General features: G+C 39.7%; 1 protein-coding gene across 1 annotated transcript in view; it reads right to left on the bottom strand.

Annotated features, from left to right (window-relative positions):
* Nucleotides 1-6,025: 6,025 nt before the first annotated feature.
* PSIP1 (PC4 and SFRS1 interacting protein 1) overlaps nt 6,026-20,850 on the bottom strand; it is a 40,622-nt gene continuing 25,797 nt past the window's right edge. Inside the window, exons 11-16 of the mRNA XM_009701489.1 lie at nt 18,842-18,897; nt 17,534-17,604; nt 12,254-12,355; nt 11,333-11,546; nt 8,861-8,972; nt 6,026-6,203 (exon numbers count right to left, since the gene is read on the bottom strand). Coding sequence (XP_009699791.1) covers nt 6,140-6,203; nt 8,861-8,972; nt 11,333-11,546; nt 12,254-12,355; nt 17,534-17,604; nt 18,842-18,897 — 619 coding nt within the window. The 3' untranslated portion in view covers nt 6,026-6,139. The remainder of the gene's footprint in view (nt 6,204-8,860; nt 8,973-11,332; nt 11,547-12,253; nt 12,356-17,533; nt 17,605-18,841; nt 18,898-20,850) is intronic.

Below are 20,850 nucleotides of genomic sequence, written 5' to 3'. Positions count from 1 at the left end.
TATACTGGAATTGTAGTTAATAATTACAACGTTTTCATTATACCTTGCTTTGAATTTTGGTCAAGATGACTTTGATTGGTAATAAGGGAATTGTGAAGGGAGTAAGAGTTTGTAAAGTCCTAGAAATTGATGAGAACACCTGGAACTGATTGTGTGAAGCTACTGAGAAGCTACTGAGCATGAATGAGTTATATGACAACCTGGCAAAGTGGTCATTTAGATTAGTTAACTTGGACCCAATAATATTCAACCCCCCTAGTCACACCTACATGACTGAACTGCAGCAAACTCAAGACAAGGAGGTCATCCAGCAGACACCAGAGGATGACCACCAGGGGTCTTAAAAGACCTCAAAAGACCCTTCCCATAATTAACTGTGCATGCCCAAAGGGGAGGTACCACATGTAAATGATCTCAGGGGAAAGTAATGAATATACATCCTGATTCCAAGAATTACAATGAATATGTAATCAATTATATCTATGTAATCTGTTCTTGGTAACAGCTGGGTATGCGCGTTAGGTGGAGTGATCCCTCGCGCATCCAGTGCTGCAATTAAAGAGTGCCTGCTTCTTAATACTACATTGGGGTTAAGGAGTTTATTCCTGATTTCGGTAAGAGAGTAGTGAACCAAGCACTTGCAACAGCAGGTGGCGAGAGTTCTCTTATCCTTTAGGAATCTGCAGAAGAGAGTGCCTTGCCCACCGCAGCTGTCAGCAGTTAAACTGCCAGGGTTGGACTGCTTTGTGGTGCTGTAGCAGCTGCTTTAAAGATCCCCTGCAATACAACTCCGGTTGCAGCTTCAGTATTTTCCTCGTAAGTTGCTACTCATCATGTTTCCCCAACCTCTTCCTCTTTCAGCTGTCTCCTGGTAACACCTGGGCTTCCCAATCCTCTTCAGTATTGGAACTGAGATCATGTAGGCAGCTGGCATAATTTCTAAAGATACTGTTTGCTTGTTCGATGGCTTCTTATGGTGAATTCTAAGGCAGCAATCAGTAGGGTTTTTTGCATGTGGTTTTTGTTTTCCTTTCTTTAGCAGTAGGGAGATGGGAGTGGCAAAAATGTGAATTTATTCTTTCATTAAGCTAATTCTGCCTCAGTATGCTGTCTTTCACCCAGCTTATTTACCTTCTTTCCAGTAAAAAGTTACAGTCAAATATATTTCAAAGTTGCTGTCCTTGCAGATGAAGAAATTTTGCTGGGGCCAGTCCCATACTTCCAATAAGGCAAAGAGAAGCTGGCCACAGTCTGGGTGTGGAAGTTGGGTGCATCCTGTGCTTAACTACAAAACAGAGAACAACTCTTATTAGAAGCTGATGTTTGTATGTTCTGGTCCTATTTCATATTGAATGATTCAACTTAAATGACAAATAGAACAAAAAGGTTACCCTAAATCATAGTTTTTAAAGATACTTTACTTCCCAGGAGCTGTCACAGGACAGCTGGGTCTAGTCTTGATTTAATGTGTCATTCTGAATGAGACCTCTGAGTGAAATCCAGCTTTGCACCCAGCTGCCCATTCGTAGTTACAACTATCCAGCTGGTTTCATAGGAGTTTGTTTTGGCTACTTGTTAATTGCTGTTAGTGTTTCAGTGAGCAAAAGTTCCAAGCAGGTTTATTACTTTATGATGAAAAAATGAGAAAATAATTTTTCTCATAAATCCATTGTTATAATAAACTTAATATAAGGGTATGGAACTTGGAGATCATTTGGGTTATATTTAACTGAAAATTTAAGGGTGTCCTGCCTGCTCACATGTGAAGATTTGTGTCTGTACTTACTGGGGGAAGCAAAAAGGCTAGAGTATTAAAAACTGTAGTTGAATCTGTTGAATCTAAAAAGCACTAACCTGAATCTGTGGTTGGCTTTTTGCTTTGATCTTTTTTAAATGCTTAGTGATTTGGCAGTATGAACCTTTATTACTTCAAACTTCAAAAGGTCTTGGAGAATCTCTCCCTAATGAAAGTTTTTGCCTTGCTGACATGGCAGCGATACAGAGTGCTGTTTCTTGAGGAAGAGGAGATGCCCCTCTGATTTTACTGTTGGTGTAAAGTTCCAAAGGAAAATGTGATTCATCCAGACAGTGTCACTTTCCACTGCTAGCTGGGCACTTGCAACATAATCACAACAGCCCCCTGTGCACTTGAATGATGAGCAACTCAACAGTGCTGCACGGTATTTTAAGCTGTAGTAAACTTGGCTGTTGAAATAGGGATGCTACTGTGAAAGCTAACTCCACTTTAAATTTTGTGCATTAACTGTAGTTTATTTCCTTTTGGCAAAAAGAATCGGCCTCATGCCTTGGGAGACTTAAGTTTGAGTGCCTAGTCAGTTCTCAGATCTCAGAAATTATATTTGTATCTTTCAAGAGACACGGCTCATGGACACTCCGGCATCTTGGAAGGTGAGATGACCATTTCTGCAGTCAGTGAGATTCTGTGAATTTAGGTTACTTCTGGTTTGTAAATGGGCAGTAAATTCAGGCAGCAAAAGCCCAAGCAGCTGAATGGATAGAGCATGACTTCAGTGACTTGCAGCATACAATCAGGAGCTTCATCTCTGTGTACATCTCACATTAACTCTTTGAAGTAGTGGAATGGTTGACCCATTATCTCTGAAACAGTTGTGAAAGACAGATATGTTAGCTCATTGACACTTAAGTGAAGACAAGGTGGATTTGGCATACTTGTTGAATTCACAGTACCTCTTTTTTTGGTAAAAGGGGTTTTCATACAAAGGAATGGTCAAAATTGGGATGTGCCTGTGTGAGAATTCCCATTTATTTGGAGTTGATCTCTACAGAAACACTTTTGAGGGTGAAAGTGGAAGTTTTAGTTTCCTAAGGCAATAAAATACATCTCATGACTGGCTGTATGGAGAAATACGCAGCATCCAGTGTACAGTAACTTCTGTATTTGGAAGCTGAATGGGAACGCTGCTGTCTGAGGACCTAGCTGTATGGCCATGTTAGTCTCTCCCCTTAGCAGCAGTCCTGTGACAGGCTAGAGACTGCCAAAACTCCAGATCTGTGGAGGCAAAACATCATGGCCATCTGCTGAGGACAATTTCATACTGGGAGCTGCCACGGCTATTGATCTTCCAGGTTTAACTTGAGGTACTGCCTTCAAGATCTGAAAGGTACTCAGTTTTGCTATATAAACACCTTCCATTTCTTTGCACAATTAGATAGTCACTATGCACATGAAAAGGTTTGCAAGCAATTTTAGCATTTAGTAACTACTTACATGGTTTTTACCTTTGTGTGGGAGATGGCTGTATTCACAATCTCTGTATTGCTGCTAACTAAAACAACTTTCCATGCTGAGTTTTAACTTCCAGTAAAATACAGGCTTCAATATTTAATCATTAACCTTTCTAAATGCCTGTAGCTTGGTGCTTTAATTTCCCAAGGCAGCCAGTGTGTTACTACGAAGTGCTCCTGTAACTGAGTGCCACTGTGTTTGGTGCAAAAAGTGATTTATGAGTGTGCTGCTTTGAGCAGCAACATGGAGACCTTCCCTAGGCTGTACTCTTCCACCTTTGATTAATAACAGCTGTGAAGAGAGACTAGAAAGTTTTAGGCTGCTTGCAACTTTGGATAGGAAGGTAGAGCGGAAATAGTACCATTTTGTAAATGTACACAAACCATGTTTTTAAGATTGGTACAGATGCATACATGTGCATGTGCTTCTATTGATTGACATAAATGACAGCAGAGTAATAGGGAATGATAAAAAATACGCTTGCATCTATAAAAATACCGAAGAAGTCTTTACAAAGCACACAGTGTATTCTAATATTAAGAAGTCTGCTGTACAAATGCAGTAAAACAGGCTCCATAAATTCAGCTGGTGAACAGTGTTGTTGAATGTTGAGATACTCTTCTGTTGGCTTTTCCACATTATCAAACCTATTATCTTGCCTCATCTTAACATTACAGCTAGTTTACAGATTATTGAGACCAAAAATAAACGCAATGGGTTCTGCTTAAGGATAACCTACAGAAGCAGTTAACATCAACCACTGTGTAAACTGACAGTTAAAATTTAGTCAGACTACTTCAAACAGGCGTTAGCAGCAGCTTCTGTGGTGACTGCATGTCGCACACATGGTCTCTGAAGGAGTGGCACATTTAGCAGGGAAAAACACCATTCAGTGTGATGGATTCTGGCAAAGTTACATAAAAAAATTACTGCAGACTAGCAGAGGTGACTGAATAGCAGTTTTGAACACAATAACTGTAGTACTGCTTCTGCAATGGGTATCAAGATGATACTTGAGTTCTGATCTCTGGCTTTTCATGCTTTTTTCTGTGCCTCTGGTCACTAGTGAGCATTTTTTTGTTGTTACTTAAACCATACAAGTGATTATACGTATTTATGCAGTTTACTATTCTAGTCTGTTAGGAAGAAGGAAGTTAAAAAAAAAAAAAAAACAGCAAAAAGGCAGTGCTGGGGCAAAAAAGTTTTAATCTCTTCAGAACTGGGAGATGGAGAGAAAGGATGAGTTACTTCATAGTAGTGCATTATTTCAGTGAAAAAAAAGCATTATTGTCAAGATAAATCTGTCACACTCACATTCTGAAAAACACGGAAATTTGAAAGCAGTGCTGAAGTTACTGACCTTCACCTGGTCATGACATAGTGTTGAAGTTGCTTTTTCCCATTTCTGAATATTTAGCTGCTTAGCATGACTCTTAAGAGCATAACTGCAAACAAAAGTCAAGCTTGTACTAAGTTGTTGAACTTGAAATGGGGAAAAGCTGTATGCCTTGGTTTATATATGAGCAGTCTCTTTTCTCCATACTACCCTGGGTACGAACAAGAGAAAACAAAAACCCCAGATGGGCTGACTGAAGAAGCCGTGGCAGCAATTTACAAGGCACATAAACCAGAAATCATGTGACTTCTCAATATTTGATACCATGCTGGTTTGGTCATGCTGAAATACTGAAAACCTTTCCTTGTTGAATGCTGTGAGTTAAAGCTTCAGAAGTACCAGTCTGCACCAGGCTATCATTGTGCTTTTCTGTTGCTGCCTTGAAGGTGGCACAATACAAGGTGATACAAACACACAGAACACTGTCACCTTCCCTGATATTCCCTAACAGGATTCTTTGGACTATTAAACTCTAATTTCTAACCTGGCTGGCCTCTGTCAAATACCATTTTCCAGTCACATGCAAGTTGTTAGGTGCAGTGTGTTTCAAGAAAGAATTTTGAGAGGAGCTTGTACCTGTTTCATTCCCTTTAATGCCTTTAGGAATTTTTCTTAAAATACCTTACCAGTGTTTCTGTTAAACTTCAAGTTAGAAATCCCCAAGTTAATGCCAAGGCAATAAAATCGAAAAAGTACTAAAACCAGACACTACTTGTTCCTTTGAATGCTTTTTTCTATACAAGTTAGTATTAAGAACCAGTCTCTCTTATCAGTTTAAATTCTTTAATTTTATAGATTGTTCCAGTCAGTGTTTTCCAACCAGTGTGCATCAACAGGTTCTGTGGGAACACCATGTTTCTTTCTAGTATACTTATTATACCAAAAGCATACTGTAAAGTCACATTGCAGTAAATTGGCACAAAGAGTTTTGCAAGAACAGAACTAAACTTGTCTTTAAAAAGTGATTAAGTATACTTGTACATTAACATTTTAACAGCTATAAAAGTGCTGCTTCCAACTCCTACAAAACACAGTGAAAAGACATCCCCACAAGAGTTGAAAAACTATGCACAAACAAGAAGTCAGTATCATAGGAAGAGGGTAGGTTTTATACAAATGAAGCAATTGGGCAGTTAGAAGTATTTGCACTTTTTCCTGCTATTAGCTAGACAAACGGACAGTAGTCAGGTAAAAATATACTACAACTCTATAAGTCCTGTAACATGTAAGCATTTGTTCTGTAACTGGAATTTTCATCTTTTGAAATGTGTTATCTGTTAATACTGGACAAAACTATTGGCAAAAGTGTTTAAATACTTTTAAACCAAGATTAAAGGGGCTTTTATTCCACAAAATGTAACTTTAAAATACTATGCTTATAAAATTATTTAAAACTTTCAGCAGGCTATAGATTTCAAATGCAAAACTTAACAACCTCTTTAATTTGTATTTAAAAAAAAAAGACTCCAGTGGTATCATTTGCTTTCAAAGGCAGGATCTTTTGCTGGCTTTTCAATCTCACTCTCTTCACCACATGTCCTAGAAACAAAATAAAGCAACATTAATGACCAATACAAAAATGCAGAGAGCAAGACTTATTCCAGATGAATTTGTACAGTCTAGAGTAAGCGGTGCTGATGTACGTTCAGCAGTACGTGAAGCCTGGAGAACTGAAGCAGGTAGTGATGCCAACTGTCCGTCTTCTCTCTTACACTGACTGCCCCCAAATGTGAAGCTAAGCTGGTGGTGATTAACATCCCATTAATGCATGTGACCGGCTGTGAATGGCAGTCCTTCAGAAGTCAGTTTGTGCTCCACTTAGGCAGTCCTCCCTAGCCTGCTGCCCAATACACATCAGCTGATGTGGGAAACCACTCTGGCTTAACATACCTCACCAATTCTAACTTTTCTGAGTGATCAAGAATAACCCATTATGTGTCCCATGCTCTAAGGTAACCTCAGGAAGCAGTATATGTTTTTACTAAATGAGAACAGAAAGATGAGAAGTTCTCAAGTGCCAATCACTTCAGAAGTATGAAGTTACACAACTCCCGTCTTCCAAAATTTCTGCAGTACATCTTCAGAAAGGTACAGACATGTCTTGCCTTTCATTATCAAAGGGATTGAAGTTCAGAACTGAATAGACAGCCCTGTGATTAAAGGTTATTTGCTTAGAGGCAGTAGTGGGAAGTGCAGGGCTGTTTTGAACATTGATGATTTGTTCAGATTTATTTTGCTTACTAGTTTCTCACTTCTAAGAAACTGAATATTGCAGATAAAAATGTATGAAAAGTACTGAATGAAAGGAAGTTTGTATGATTGAGAGACACCAGTCTGTAGCTTGCTTGAATTAAGAACAGGTATGTGGATGCATGGTATTTCCAAGATGTGTTACAAAATCTGGTTTATAGCTGTTGGCTAACAAGTCCACAGAAACTGCTCCCAAGTAGCCATACAAGTTGTTTAATAAAGGGGGTTTGTTTCTTGGTTCAGGTAAGTCAAAGAACATGTTGGAGTGTAGAGTTCAAGGCCATAGCAAACACCACACACACTTAAAGAGATATAAGTTTATTAGCAGAACATAACATCCCCACTAGCTCATTCATGGAATATTTATTTTCAAGTTTTACACATACAGTCACAGTTACTGAAGTATTAAAAATATAAATTGTCTTGCCTCAAAGTTGCTTTTTTGAGACACTCTTTATATTCAACAGTCTTTTCCAGGCATGTTGCCTAACTATCTAAAGTATCTACCTTTAATTTCTTTTGACTAATATCCATTGAGGTGTTGTGCATGCACCCAAATACTCTTAATTCTTTTAATCACAAAAATAACTGAGTGAGAGTCAGAAATCCAAGTGTTGTCAGGTTCTGCAGGAACAAGGAAAGGAGCAGACCATGAAAAAATTCTACCTTGGAGAACCAGTTTAGTAGTCATTTATTTTTAAATACTTGGCCAAGTACACTCTAGTATTACTGAACTGCCTTGCTCTTTGTTTCAGGTAACTCCGGTGTTGCACTTTGCTACTGACCAAATCGCCTATTGAAGCAGTGTGCTAGGCTGCGTAACCTCTGTTAGGAGCCTACGGTTGTGCCGTCACTATGTTCCTGTAACATGCTGCGTGTTCAGACTAAGTGAATATTTGGCATCAGCAGCTGAAAACTCCCAAGTGTCACTTCTGAAAGCTGTATATTCAGAAGCTAGGCTACCTCTCAGGAAGTATCAAATTCATTTTCATCTTAAGGCATTTTCTGGTTTTGTTCTAAGTTTACCTTATTGTAAATGAGTCAATATTCCACTCATCTGTACAGTTTTAACTTGGCAGACAGCCAAAAGAATGCCAGGCAACTCCTGGCCTGCATGAAGACAGTGGTGAAAGGAAAGCTTCTCTACATAACACTGGACAAAAAAAATCCCTGAGCACAAGGTGCAGAAGTGCTCAGAGAAAACAAAGTGGTACTTCAACCAAACAACTCAGCTCAAGGATAATTCTAGGCCTTTTCCTCATTGTTTACTAAATTCTATTAAGTATTTCTCATATTCTACAAGAGATTCACTGCTGCTTGTTCTTGTTTACAAGACAGCATTTTTCAGTGAGGCTAAGGTTTAAATACTCACCTACTGACAAATTCAAGCATTCTTGTGGCTTCTTGTTTGGAACCTCTATAAGACATTCAGAGTTCTGAAATGTCACAGGTCTAAGTTCTAGCCTGCAGTTTACCTGCATTTGGGCAAGTCTGTAGCTACACTATAGAACACTAATTAAAGTGGCTTGGGTATTGATTAGAATACATGATTTCACAAAAAACTTGATCAATCCCATTAGTTTCTGTAAGACTTGGTTGAGGCTCCCTTTGCTTCCAACTTAATAGCATCGAGTAGTCTAAAACACAGGAGAAAGCTTACACTTTGCCCTGTCTCACCACATGGTGATTTTCTCCTAAGAGGACATCCTGTAATTTTTTTCTTTTAAGTCTCCACCACAGCAGTGAGTGAAGTAACTTTTAAAATGCTCATTCAAAACTTTAAGAGAAGATTTGCATGCTATTAATATTCTTTAAAGTTGAAAGAAAACTCTCTAAAGAAAACAGTACCTCAACATGGTTAATTAACTTCAATCTACTGCTGTTCTATTTCACATCATTTTGCTAGAGCAGAACACATCTGTAGCTCAGTAAGTTTATTAACTCACTTTTTCTTACTGCCAACTTCATGCCTATCTTTCTTTTCCTCAGTGTTCTCTTCATTGTGCTGTGACGGGTTGGTGTCTTGAGGTTCAGCCCCTCCATTCAGAACCTTTGAACCTTTAAAATGAAAGGGCAGGGAAAGAAAACAGTACTGCAGGCAGCAAAACTGTGCTATAAAAAGCCCCAGATAATTTCTTTACCTTCATCAACTCAAATACTATGAATGTTTTCCCCTCACCTTGATAGCCTGCAGCTGAAACAATACAAAAAGCAGTAACTGATACAGCTTCAACTTCCGAAAATTCCATGCAGTGAGCCTCACCCCACAATTTTAATAATGGGAAATGAACAGTGTATATATTCCATGCCATTTTGAGTTCTTCCTGTGCTTGCTAAACTACAGATAATAGGGCTAATGCTTATTTATATTTTGAGCAGTAAGAATATACTTCAGCTCTCTAACCTGGTCAGACAATTTTGGAGGATTTCCGATACTTTCACTGGAGAAGTTATTAATTCCATTGAGTCTGGCCGACTCTCAACTCTAACAAATATGTATATAATGAAAATATGACAAACAGTATATATAAATGGAGTAAATTTGTTTAGTTATAGCATGCAATTGTCAAGCAGGAAAACAAAGCACTATGTAGAAGCTGTATTTATTGAAGTCAAAGCAGGAATATTTAACCTCCTTAAAACTTTGGTGATGAATACAGGTTTTGCTCTGGTATTACAAGCCACTGAATTTTGAGTGAATTGTTGAGGAATGTCACCTAAAGGCAGAAGTGACAGTCCATTTTATTTGATGTTACAGGTTTACCAAAAATCTCTCTATTAAACTACTATGCTACAGGAAAAGAAAATAAATTACTCATCTAAATAGACTGAGAGTTGCTAAAAAGCAGACAAGATCATTTAAGATGACGTTCTAGTAGTTGATCTATTTAGACTTGCTCAGAATCAGTTCTGAACTTGAATGCCATGGGAGGAATTCAATAAAACAATGAATGCTATACTCTCTTATTAAAAAGTAGATAGTCTGAAGCTGTACTTCAGCTGAAACACAAACTGCTGTAATTTTTGTACTTCGTAAAGATAGTAAGAGTTCAGCAGTTCAGTTTTTGAAAAGGCAGAAGTATGAACGTAAGGAACCAGAATTTCTTTTAATAGAAAAAAAAGGAAAATCCACTTCCATGAAATATCCCCCTACTCTTGATAAAACTCCCTACCATTTTCCATTTGACTAGGCGACAATATGATATTTCAGTGTGTTCTGTTGGAATTCTCAGGTTAACCTTATCCAGAGTAGCTTCATTAGTCAGACTATGCGTAGGAAGCCTTTCTGTTTAGATTCTTTGTTAAAGTATTAGCTGTGCTGGTCACAGGGTTGGGGAAAGATCTGCATGGAACCTCTACTACATCATACATGCTTCTCCCACCATAAAATGGTTGGATTTTATTATCATCCTTGCTTTCTTAGCAGTTACAAATACAGTAGCATTTCAACTACAGTTATTTTGAATTCTTGGCATCTTCAATCACCTCAGTTACAGTAACTTCTTTATTCCAGATCCGGGTCATGTAACTTTGAGTCTTCTGAAACAGTTTTGCCTCCAGGATTAAAGTTCAAAGTAAACAGAATTTCTCTCCAGTGCTTGTAGAGATCAAGGATCTATATAATTTTAATAGATGAGTGGAACTCCTGCATCTTTGAGGTTTTAAATTCATTTGCAACACAGCTTTCCAGTGTCTGTGTCTCATTTTGTTCCTCTATTTAAAAATGCAAGTATCTATTTTACTACACTACTTTCTTTTTTTTTCTTTTTTTAAATAACTGACCTAAGTTATTATAGAGCATGCTTACTGTGGAAAGCTTTCATATCATGCTGTAGTTGTACAAGCACTCATGATTAATCTGGAATAGTATTGCTAGGAGCATAAAGGCCTATTCTCTCTTAAATTATGATTACATCTTTACTATTAGATGGAACTACTAGAGTTACATCACAAAAGTAGCATGTAAGTGGTTAAAAGCTGCTGCTACACATAGTAGCATGCATGATATAGGAAGAGGCTAGTGAAGGAAATTAAGCAGTTAAAGCATAGGTGGAAATCTAGGCATCAAAAGGCTACTTAAGGAATGGAAGGTAGTGTGTTATTCTACCTCATGTTTAATGTTTTCTTATTCCATAAAGTAATAAAAGTTAGATAGTTTACAGAGAAGTAAAGAATGCTAAACTCAATTCTTGCAAAAGCCCCTCCCTTCAGGCCATAAAGTTAAAGTAGCCACGGAAAACATTATACCCTTGAACTTGAAACTTAAGTTATAGCAGTATTATCCCTGACTATATCAGATATGTAAAGGCTGTAATAAATGGGTAGAATTCCTACATCAAGAATTTTTTGAAGCTGGCTAGAAATTGATGGAGACTAGGTCTTTTTTACATGACAAGACTAAAAACGCAGTAACTTACCTGTTTGGTCCTTTTCCATTTTTTTGTTTGCTCCTTTCTTCCACTGTTCTTTGGTTTTGTTGGCTTCCTCGTGCTGCTTCTGCTCAGCAAGTGATTTATTTAGTACTTGGGAAAGAACTGAATCTCCTTCCCCAACCAGAAACATGGTCTTGAACTTGTTATACAGCATTGTAGATTTCTCCATGATAATTTGGCTAACTTTGAATTTCCGTATCTGAAATCAAAGTAATAAAACAATGAGCTCCACTTAGGTATTTAAATACCTATGTAATTTCATCACATGCTAGATTAAATTCATAATTTAACCTGAAATGAGAAAAGAGACTTTTACACTCTCTGAAGTATCACAGAATCACAGAACAGCCGAGGTTGGAAGGGACCACGAAAGATCATCTGGTCCTACCCTTCACGGGAAAGGGAGCCTGGATAAGATTATTGAGAACCCTGTCCAATCGCATCTTGAAAACCTCCAGTGGTGGGGACTCTACCACATCCCTGGGGAGGCTGTTCCAGTGAATGATTGTTCTCACTGTAAAAAAATTTCTTTTTTATATAGAGATGAAACCTCTGCTGGTGCAACCTGTACCCACTGCCCCTTGTCTTCTCCAGGTGGTTCCTTGTGAAGAGAGCACTTCCATCCTCTTTGTAGCTGCCCTTTAAGTGCTGGAATAGTGTGATGAGGTCCCACTTGAGACTCCTCCAGGAAGAAAACACCTAACTCCTTCAGTCCTTCCTTATAGGGCCAGCTCTCCAGCCCTTTGTTGATCACATTCATGGCCCTCCTTTGGACCCGCTCCAGTCAGTCTGTATCATTTTTGAATTGTAGGGACCAGAACTGGACATAGTACTCTAGTAGTAAGTAACACTGACACCAATTTAAGAAAACACACAGGTGACTTTGACTAACGTTGCAGATCTCACCTTCTTTAGAGTCAGAATCATCTCTGTATGTTTCTGAGCTTGTTGCATTGTGACTTGAAGGGATGCAAGCTCATCAAGAGCCTCAATACACCTCTTCACATCCTGTATATGAACAAGAAATTTGAAGACTTAACTTACATGTTAATAATCCTTAATTAGCCATACTAAATTTATTTCCATGCTCTGTGGTAACTTCCTATAATATCCTTAATTTGACTATGTGCTTCATTTTATAACAGTATATACAAACTTGCCAACAAAAATTACTATCAGTTGCCTTTCAGCCACTTCCATAAGAAAAGGCAGATACTATCTGAATAACCTATAATTTTATACTTTCAAAATACAAACTCAAACTTCATGCTGCTTTTCTAATTCTAGTACTTCCTTGCTTGAAGCTGTTCTCCATAGTCATCCTTCTCCATACACAATTTTCCTCAAGTGACATGCCACTGAGAAAGTAGCAAAGCATCTTGAGTGGACTGCAGGTAATTTACAAACTGTATCTTTGTAGATTTTTCAGTTAAAAAGTGTGATGAATGACACACCATGCAGGACACCCAGAAGTAATGATGTGACCTGATCCATTTCCAAGAACCATTGTACTAAAGTCTTCTTTCTGTAATACTTAGTTCTCAATTTCCTTATCTTCAGCTATTTTACTTCCTATTTAGAACTAACAAGATTCATCACCAGCACAGGTCATAGTAATATTCTGCATCCTGTATAAAGTTGTAGCGTCTGTTCTCAAGGGAAAATAGTATTAAAAAAATGCCAAACAAACATGTCAGGACTATGTTCAGCAGAATCCTTATTATCCTGTTTACTTGATAAATACAATTCTGATAAACTAAGTGTCCTTGCTATAGCTCTACAGCCAATGTTCTTCCCAGTGTTGCAAGATATTTGCTCCATTACACCTCTGAATCAGAGATTTGGTGGGGTTTTGGGGGCTTTCTGTTTTGTTCTTTACTTATTATTTTAGAGGAATTTACTATCTGGCTCAGGAGAGAGTGATTTACTTAAGCCAAACCACTAAGTTGAAGTAAAAGCTTTCTAAATTTTATTTAAGGTGAACTGCTTTTTTGAGACAAAGTATTGGCATAGACGTAAATAATTTAAGAACAGGCTACACTGGAAATGAATGTTTCCTATTTAACACTATGGTGGGTTAACCCCCACAGCTTGGCCAGCAGCCAGATGCCCACCCAGGGGCATAGAACCACCTGGCTCTCATGGGGGACTTCAACCACCCTGATATCTGTGGGAAAGACAACACAGCCAGGCACACAGAGTCCAGGAGGTTCCCGCAGAGCATTGATGGTAACTTTTTGACAAAGGTGATGGAGGAGCCAACAAGGAGAGGTGTTCTGCTGGTCCTTGTACTAACAAAGAAGGACTGGTTGGGGACGTGAAGGTTGCAGGCAGCCTTGACTACAGTGACCATCAGATGGTGGAGTTGAGGATCGTGCATGGAGGAAGCAGGGCAATAAGCAGGATTACTACCCTGGACTTCAGGAGAGCTCACTTTGGCTTCTTCAGGGAACTACTAGGAGGGATCCCATGGGTTAGGGCCCTGGAAGAGAGGGGGGCCCAAAAAAGCTAGTAAAATTCAAGCACCATTTCCTCCAAGCTCAAGATCAGTGCATCCCTATGAGCAAGAAATCAAGCAAAGGGGGCAGGAGACCTGCACGGATGAGCAAGGAATTTCTGGTAAAACTCAAATGGAAGAAAGTTTATGGAATGTAGAAGAAGGGACAGGCCTCTTGGTAGGAATATAGGAATGTTGTCAAAGTATGCACGGACGCAACGAGGAAGGCTAAGGTCCACTGGGAATTCAATCTGGCAAGGGATGTCAAAGACAACAGGAAGGGCTTCAAGTACATCAGCAGCAAAAGGAAGACTAGGGAAAATGTGGGCCCGCTGAACGAGGTGGGTGCCCTGGTGACAGAGGATACAGAGAAGGCAGAGTTACAGAACGCATTCTTTGCTTCAGTCTTTACTGCTAAGGCAGGCCCTCAGGAATCCCACATCCTGGAGGTAAGAGAAGACGCCTGGAGAAAAGAAAACTTTCCCTTGGTCAAGGTGGATCGGGTTAGAGATCATTTAGGCAAACCGGACACCCACAAATTCATGGGCCCCGACGGGATGCACCCACGAGTGCTGAGGGAGCTGGCAGATGTTGTTGCTGAGCCACTCTCCATCATCTTTGAAAGGTCATGGAGAACAGGAGAGGTGCCTGAGGACTGGAGGAAAGCCAATGTAACTCCTGTCTTAAAAAAGCCAATGTCACTCCTGTCTTCAAAAAGGGCAGGAAGGAGGACCCAGGAAACTACAGGCCAGTCAGCTTCACCTCCATCCCTGGAAAAGCAATGGAGCAGCTCATTCTGGATGTCATCTCTAAGCAGCTGGAGGAAAAGAAGGTTATCAGGAGTAGTCAACATGGATTCACCAAGGGAAAATCATGCTTGACCAATCTGATAGCCTTCTGTGATGGCACAACTGTCTGGGTAGATGAGGGGAGAGCAGTGGGTGTTGTCTACCTTGACTTCAGCAAGGCTGCCCAGAGAGGTTGTGGAGTCTCCTTCTCTGGAGATATTCAAAACCTGCCTGGATGTGTTCCTGTGCAACTTGCTGTAGGGGACCCTGCTTTGGCAGGGGAGTTGGACTAGATGATCTCTAGAGGTCCCTTCCAACCCCAACCATTCTGTGATTCTGTTGAACATCCACTGCTCTCCCACATCCACCAAGCCAGTCATTTCACAGAAGAAATCAGTTTGGTCAAGCGTGATTTCCTCATCATTAACGCATGCTGACAAGTCCCAGAGACTTTACTGTCCTTCATATTACTGGAAACAATTTCCAGGACTATTTCCTGCATCACCTTCGAAGGGAGTGATGTGAAGCCAACTGGCCCAGATCCTCCCGGAAGATGAAGGTGACATTTGCTTTCTTCCAGTCCTCAGGAAGCTCCCCCTGATCACCACGATTTTTCAACAATAAAATGGAGTGGATGTGCAATGACATCATCCAGCTCTCTCAGCACTCTGGTTTATTCACATCAGGTCCCACTTTGTTTAAATGTTCCCTAATTTGATCCTTGCCCACTGAGCATCAAGTATTTCCTGTTCTGGACTTTCCACTGGACCCAGGGACCTAGCATTCCTGAAAGGAATTGTATAAGCAAACTGAGGTCAAGAAGGCATTGAGTATCTTGGCCTTATCCTTGTCCTTTTTCACTAGATCCCCCACCACATTCAGGAGCGGGCCCACATTTTCTCAGTCTTCCTTTTGCTGGTGAGATACTTGAAGAAGCTTTGTTGTCCTTCATTCCGCTCCCCAGATTTAACTCCAGGTGGGTTTTGGCTTTCCTAAGCACATCCCTCCATGCTTGGACAGTGTATGCATATTCCTCCTAGGTCACCTGTCCCTGCTTCCACCTTCTGTATGCTTTCTTTTTTTGTGTCCTGACTACAGTCAGGAGCTCCTTTTTCATCTATGCAGCTCCCCTGACACATTGGTCATCTTCCTGCTTGTGAAGATGAATCAATCTTGAGGAGGTGGTAATCCCTAAAAGTGAGCCAGATCTCCTGGTCTCTTCTTTGCTCCAGCATGGTCTCTCAAGAGATTCTGCCAAGCAGACCCCTGTAGAGGCCAAAGTCTGCTCTACTCAGTGAGGAGGCCAAAGTCTGCTCTCCTCCTCCAAGGCTGTGATCCTTTTTGCCCTGCTGACTCCTCCCAGGATCCTGAACTCCACTATCTCAATCACTGCAGCCAAGGTTGCCCCTGACTTTCATATACCTGACCAGATCTTCCCTGTTTATAAGAATCAGGTCTGACAGGGTGTCTTCACTTGTCAGCTCCTTGATCAAAAGTGTTAGGAAGTTATCACACTCCAGAAGCTTCCTAGATTGCTGCATAATCCCCATGTTGTCCCTTCAGCAGGTACCGGTAGAGTTCAAGCCTCCAAAGAGGACCAGAGCCTTTGAACCAGAGCTGTCTCCTGATTGCCTTAAGATGACTTCATTCTCTACTTCTGCCTGATCAGGTGATCAGCAGTAGACATCCTCAGGATGTCAGCAGTATTGGTCTTCCCACTAATCCTGACCTATAAGCTCTCACCTGGCATATCATCTGTCCCAATGCAGAGCTCCACACATTCCCACTGGTCTCTCACATGAGGAGTTATCCTGCATCTTGTCTTCCCAACATCCGTCCTTCCTAAAGAGCCCATATATAAACATGGCAAGGCTCCAGTCCCATCAACTATCCCACCAAATCTCTGTGATGCCAAAGCCCTGCAATGGCAGACAGGTGTCCAGTTCCTCTCGTTTGTTCACTATGCTGTATGCATTAGTGTACAGCCACTTTGAAGAGGCACCCAGTCGCGCTGACTTTCCAGAAAGGTTATGAGAGCTTTCCTCGTAATGCTGCGCTGCCAGCACTTCCTCATTTCTGTGCATATGCTTGTGGTGATGCCAATTCCGTCCTGTTGAGGAATTCTGTTGATTACAAGGCCAACTCTGTTTGCATCACCCTGCATCATTTAATTGCCATCCTGCTCTACCACTTCCTCTTTCTCCTCCACTATTGTTCCTAGTTTAAAGCTCTTAACCAGGTCAGCCAGCCTCTGGGCAGCACTAAAGTAGTGGATCCTGCCACCTCCTAGCAGTGCTATCCATTCCTTCCCAAGTCCCTTCCTCAAGAAAGGGACCACCACCTGGGTCCCCATACCTTGACGATCACCCTCAGAGTCACACAGTCATGCTTTATTGCAGGTCTCCCCTTACCGTACCATTGGTACCCAACATAGAAAACCAGCAGCAGCTGATAAATAGTCTTAAAGCCAGACAAGCCTCAACTATCTGTCAGTAATGTTCCAAATCCAAGCCCGAGCAAGCAGCAGACCTCCCTTGACAATGAGTGAGGTCAGCAGATGAGGGCCTCTATCCCCTGCCTCAGGGAGTCTGCCACTACTACACTCATTGTGTCCTTCTGGTGCATCTGCATGGCTCAGGCTGAGCTGGCACAGATGCTTCATTTGACAGAATTCTGTCTGAATGTTTCCAGTAAATAATCTATTTTCAAACAAAATAATCTAATTTTCAAACAAAACCAGTTTTACTTGCTAGCACTGATCTTTTAATGTCCATAGTAACCTCATTTAAGCAGCAAGAAAAAATTCTGTTCATTCTCAGATTATTAACTAAAAGGAAACATGCATGCCAAGTATTTCCTACTGCAATTACACACATAAATCAGCTAAAAATATATACTTACAAGATTATCAATTTTCAGGGAGTTCTTAATTTCTGCGTGTATCCTTTGAAGCCTAGAATCCATTGATGTTTCTGAAGATTAAAAATAGCATGCATGAATTTTGATAATCACATCAGGTTTGTTTTTGTAGAAACCCTTCTACAAATCAGAACTTCATACAGAATGCAGAAAAATAAGGGCAGGCACTCTACATCAGATAACGATGTAGGTGCACACATAAATACAGCACAGGGATTACTATCAGAAGTAAAGTACGCAGCTTTTTAAAACTGGACACTATTAGCAACCTACATAGTTTTCTCCTTAGGAGTTACAAACAAAAGAATTTTCTATTTCAATACACAGGTGTCACCCTCTACTTGTAGGTCAGGTTAAGAGGAAGCTACTAAGAGTTACAAAGTTGGAAAACCTTTAATGACAGGACACCTGCACATTAATGGTTTTGTTTTCAGTAAATCGGGCAGGATTCAAGTTACAGTCCAAATCCACCCAAATAAAATGTTCCCAGTACACATGCTCCAGCAGGGGTGCAAGATGAACGAACATGTCCACCTCGAATTCACATGCTGAATGCCTGTTTGGATTTTTTCATACACAAATGGTATGTATTCTGAACAACAGTGCAAGCAGAAATTCCTTCAAGTTCAATCCATCTTGGATTAGTCTTGGTATTTTTTTTCCCCTGCCAGCGCTGGGTTGGTTGGAGTCCATGCCACTGGTTCTGTACTATACTACAAATTAAGGGCAGTCCAGACCATTGGCTGTAAAGATGGGAGTACTAAAAAAAGGAATGTCTTATCCCTGTGAAGGTCAGTTTGCAAGTGTGGGTTAGTAGACAAGACCACAGTAATCTGAATCTAAGCCTCTTGCTTAGGAAAAACAAGCCTCTTGCTTAGCAAGCCTCCTGCTTAGCAAGAGGTAGTATCTAAATACTTTCAAGAGGTCCCTCAGATTATTGTGTTATGAGAAGACAAGAAAGGAAAAAATGAACAGAAGAACTAAAGTGATTTGGTTCAAAGAATAAGAGCTTTGGTTCTTGTTCACAAAGAGAAGGGCTCATCAAGATTTAAAAGCTCAAATGACAGTAAAACAGAAATAGCAAAGACCTGTTCCAATGCACTGAAGAAAGAACAAACACAGAAGAACAAGAATGCACTGTTTCACAGACCTGAAGGAAGCAGTCATGGCTCAAGCATCTCAAACTGAGACCCCACAACCACTCTTAGCAGTAAATTATCTTATCCAGGCAGATAATTCTGTTCAAAATTTAAGATGAACAAAAATACTGTTTAGCTTCTTTAAACTAACCTCTCTTCTTCTCCATCTTCTTAACTTCTATTTTCTTGCCTTCTTCTTTACTCTGCCTATCAAAAACGTCAAAGTGTTTTTACAATGTTGTAAAGCCTGTTTTTCAGTCTTTTTTTTTCTCCAATTTTTAGATGAGTTGTAATGTTTGGAGGTATTATCTCAGTAAAACATTGGCATGCAAAAACCAGAGTGCCACACTCCGGTTTTCAAAGACTGCAATAAATTAACAAAATTAATTAGTTGAGATACAGCTGTTGAGATACAGACTGACAGACTGTTTTCCCTCGAAGCAGCAAATTAAAGCATTTTAAAAACAAGTCACATTTCCAAACTGTATTTTGTTTTGGTTGCATGTACAAATTGGTAAAATGGCGTTTCATGGAACTAAATGGAGAAAGAAAGTATTTTTAGTATGATGACAGAAAGAGTAAAACTATGTAACATTACCATGGGGAATTATGGAGAGATCAATTAGTCATCATCAGTTCCTATGTGACCTGTTTTCTCAAGTAATTAATTATAACAGGATAAATATCCTACAACTGACCACAAATGTATCAGTGATAATTTAAGTATTCCTGAAGCAAACAGTAATAAAGGAAAAATATTTATTACAAGCTCATTGAAATCTCCTGGCTCTTTCTCTAATTGTATCACTAAAAATAAAGCTGGGACTCACGAAAAACAAAAAACTTGTCTCAATCCCAGTTACAGGATGAAGACAGGCAGAAGTCTTTCAAACAAGCTTTTGAACTCTTTATTCAGAGATCACGAACCCCTCTTTAGCAATTCCTCAGTCTCATCTTACTGAGAGGTTTCAGAGCCTCATTTTACAATTTGCACATTTCAGCACATCATGACTAAATATTCTGTGACTAATTTTCTTCCTGTTGTAGTAATATGCATCCATAAAATATCCAGGACTCCATGTCTATCACCTTCCATGTTCCTTTCATACTCTATCCAGTTTCAGAATCAACAGTTTTAAAGTATGTAAGAATATTTTTACTTCAACTAGCAGCACAAGTTCATGCTGTTTAAAAAGTACATGTGAACTTCGTATATGTACAGAATGGTGTACAAAGCACCATTATTAGACTTAAATAAATATTAACAAAGCAGCTACAAAGACCAGAAAACAGAAACTATGCTGATGAGAAAAGTAACCAAAAGATATCGACCTACATTCATTGTATTAGTAGAGGAACTTGAAGACAGACAGAGCAAATAGAATTTTTTTTACTTTTTATCAATATTGAATTTTGTGGCATTAGTCATCAGCTATAATTAAATTCATTATGGACTCATTAACTACTACTCCTTTATCTTACTGAAACAAAGATCTATCTACCCTCCAATGCATAAAATATGACAGCTATTTAAAAGTAGAGATTTGATTATTAGAACCAAATCAATATATGACAGTTTGATTGCAGAAATCAACCAGCATATGTCAGATTTAAATAGCGATAAAGAGCTGCAAAGTTACTAAGGACAATTTAGTATCTCTGGAGTTGGAAATGCTTAGGTTTGCTACAGGCAAGTAGAGTAATTATGTTAGGCTTCCAGAGAAGGAGTGACAGGAAGAAGAGGAGAAGAAAGGGCTAGGGTATGAAAAACCCCAAACAAACTACATTCTTGTTAATGAATGCAAAAAAGGTAGGATTTTGTTGTTACAGGTCAAGGGGACCACTATCCTCCTCCTTTTTCTCCAAATTTTTACCTTGTTCTCCCTTTCTTCCGCCCTCCCACCAACTGCGGGGATGGGAACATCATGCTCTCGTGGTGGCAGCTTCTTCACTCATTTGCAGAATAACTCTTGAGAATGAGTCAAGATTTCTTCCTATTGTCCCACCCCCCCAGTTTCTGGCAGGATCTTCTCTCCATTCTTATGCTTGATTCATTTGTGATAATTTATCTTCCAAATGCAGACTGCTCTTGGTATCACTCAACTGGCTTTGCAGTGCTAGAGTAGAATAATTCTTAATTTTTCCCTTGTTCTGTCTGAT

This window comes from Cariama cristata, unplaced genomic scaffold (assembly GCF_000690535.1).
Source record: "Cariama cristata isolate BGI_N322 unplaced genomic scaffold, ASM69053v1 scaffold1426, whole genome shotgun sequence".
NCBI classification, from domain to species: domain Eukaryota; kingdom Metazoa; phylum Chordata; class Aves; order Cariamiformes; family Cariamidae; genus Cariama; species Cariama cristata.
The sequence above is the reverse complement of the archived record's forward strand: the minus strand, read 5'-3'. Positions and strand labels throughout refer to the sequence as shown.